Genomic DNA, 2,902 nt, shown 5'->3' with positions numbered 1-2,902 from the left:
GATGCCCGCGACCCCCCTGCCGATGCCGGCCAAGGAGGAGGCTCGCCCCCCGCCCGAGGGGGCCAGCTGTGACCCCGGCCCCGCCGCCGCCGCCCCCCCCGGCTCTCCCTGCCGGCCCCCCCCTTCCGCGGACCCGCTGGACACCCGCATCGTGATGGGGGAGGAGACGCGCTGCCCCCCGCCCGAGCCGCGGGGAGGACCCCCCGTGCCTTGCCCCTTCCCCGCGCCCCCTAAGGAGCCCCCCCCGGGCCGCCCCCCCTCGCTGGACCCCGAGCTGTTCTTCACGGCCCCCTCGACGCCGGTGCGGGCRGGGGGAGCGCGGCCGCCCCCCCCGGAGGAGCAGACGGACGGGGACAGCGAGGGGCTGTGCTCGCCCCCCACGTCCCCCTCGGGCTCCTACATGACGGCCGAGGGCGGCAGCTGGGGCTCCTCGGGCACCGCCAGCACCTCCCCGTCCTGCTCCCCCAACCTGGCGGCCGAAGCCGAAGGCCTGGGCGAGGCTGAGGGTGAGGCCGAAGGTTTGGGGGGGAGCCTGGTGCTGCCCCCCGGCCTGGGGGACCCCCCGGCCTTCCCCCCCCTGTCCCCCGAGGAGGAGGATGATGATGATGATGATGATGACGATGATGATGATGACGGTTCCTTCGCCCCGCTGGGCTTAGCGGATGATGATGATGATGATGAGGACGGGCAGACGCCGGAGGAGGAAGATGAGGATGAGGGCAGGGGCTCGAGGCTGATCCCGGCGGCGCTGCTCCCGCTCCGCGTCAGCCTCCTCTTCGAGGCAGAGGCAGTGGAGATTTCGCCCCGGGCCCCCACCGGGGAGGAGGAGGAGGACGAAGGCAGCACCTCGGCGTCCTTCCTGCACTCGCTGTCCGAGAGCTCCATCCCCGAGGGGGGGGACGAGGCCTTTGCCTTCCGCGATGACACCGACGCCTCCTCGGACTCGGCCGCCTACGACGGGGACGAGGACGAGCGGCTCTACGGCACCGAGAGGCACGCGCGGAACCCGGGCACGCCACCGGGGACCCCGCCGGTGCCCTGCGGCCCTGCTGGCGTAGAGCTCCATCTCCATGCCGGGTCCCCGTGTCGCCCCCCCGCCCAGGACACAGCTCCCGGATCCTTGGGAACACTGCTTGCACTCCCTGGAGGGGACGCAGAACTGGACGGCAACGCCTCTGTCACCGTCACGGGGGGGTGGCACCCGCCGGAGCCCCCCGAGGAGATGGCAGCGACAGAAGTCTCTGGAGCAGCGCTGGGACAGGGACCTTGCCCAGAGCTGGCAGTGATGGGGCATGTCCCACAGCCCCCCGGGCTCTGTGCTGGGGAYCCCCAGAGCCACCAGCTGGGTGGGGCCAATGGGGAGCCTCAGGACGGCCCTGGGCGTGACAGTGATGGTGACAATGACCTTGAGCTCAGCACTGGCACAGCAGGGAGCCTTGATGGCCACAGCGAGCTGGACTCTGCAGCCACCGGCTTGGGGACATCGGTGACACCAACCCCTCTGGATGAGATGGATAGTGTGGCCACAGATGTGGTGATGCCATTGACACCCAGCTTGATGGACACTGGGGACACTGACCTGGTGACACCAGTGATATCAGCGCCACTGGATGAGATGGACACTGCAGCCACCAGCCCAGTGATACCCAGCCCGCCTGATGAACTGGACACTGCGGCCACTGACATGGTGACACCAGGGACACCAACCCCACTGGATGAGCTGGACACTGCAGACACTGATCTGGTGACATCCAGCCTGATGGACAGCACAGCCACCAGCCTGGTGGCACCCAGCCCGTCAGACACTGCAGCCACTGATGTAGTGACACCGGTGACACCGAGCCCACCAGATGAACTGGACACCGTGGCCACCATGGCCACTGACCTGGTGACACCAGCAACATCAACATCAGTGCTGACACCCAGCCCCCCAGATGAGCCAGACACTATGGTCAACAGCCTGGTGACACCAGTGACACCAAGCTCACCACATGAGCTGGACATCATGGCCACTGACCTGGTGACACCGGTGACACCTAGCCTGCTGGACAAGATGGAAGTTGTGGACACTGTCGTGGTGACACCAGTGACATCCATCCTGAAGGATGCTGTGGCATCTGAGTTGGTGTCATCAGTGACACCCACCCTGATGGCCACCATGGCCACTGACCTGGTGACATCAGTGACACCAACCCCCCTGGATGAGAGGGACACTGCAGCCATCAGTCTGGTGACATCGGTGACACCCGCCCTGAAAGACACCACAGACACCACCCCAGTGACCCCAAGTGTGATGGACACCACAGATACCAAAACAGTGACATCGGTGACACCAACCCCCGGGGATGAGATGGCCACCGTGACCACCGACCCAGTGATCCCCAGCCCGATGGACACCGTGGCCACCGACCCGGTGACCCCCAGCCCCCTAGCCGCTGTCCCTGCCCTGTGTCCCCTTCCCCGAACCATGTCCCCCGTGGTGCTGGCAGCCGGGGTGGCCCCATCCCCCGAGTCCCCAGCTGCTCCGCCGTGTCCCCAGGCACAGGGGACGCTGTTGCAGCCCCCTGGGGACACAGTCCCCGAGGAGTGGGGGGACGTGGCCAGCGCCTCGTCCCCTCACCCCCCGGAGCTGCGGGACACGTGGCGCTCCCGCAGTGACTCCAGCTCTGCACAGGCCCCGCCGCGCCCCACCGGGCCCACCGGACAGCCCGAGGAGGAGAGAGAGGAGGATGAGGATGCGCCCCCCACGCCCCCCTCGCCGCAGTTCACGGCCTCGGAGCGRGAGGTGTTTGTGGGGATCCCCCCGGCCCCCCCCGAGCCTCTCCCACCAGCCGGTGCCTTCTCGGGGCACGGGGCCGGGCCGGGTGTCACCGCCCCGCTCCAGAGGGCCCCGGGGGACCTG

The 2,902-nt window shown here is 68.5% G+C and overlaps 1 protein-coding gene across 1 annotated transcript in view; it reads left to right on the top strand.

Annotated features, from left to right (window-relative positions):
- NACAD (NAC alpha domain containing) overlaps positions 1-2,902 on the top strand; it is a 5,614-nt gene continuing 2,712 nt past the window's right edge. Inside the window, exon 1 of the mRNA XM_057367966.1 lies at positions 1-2,834. Within this exon, the coding sequence (XP_057223949.1) occupies positions 2-2,834 (2,833 nt within the window). The 5' untranslated portion in view covers position 1. The remainder of the gene's footprint in view (positions 2,835-2,902) is intronic.

The sequence above is a fragment of the Malurus melanocephalus genome, unplaced genomic scaffold (genome assembly GCF_030028575.1).
Source record: "Malurus melanocephalus ecotype Western Australia unplaced genomic scaffold, MMel_1.1 scaffold_86, whole genome shotgun sequence".
Classification (NCBI taxonomy): Eukaryota; Metazoa; Chordata; class Aves; order Passeriformes; family Maluridae; genus Malurus; species Malurus melanocephalus.
Note: the sequence above shows the minus strand (reverse complement) of the source record. Positions and strands in the feature narration are given on the sequence as shown.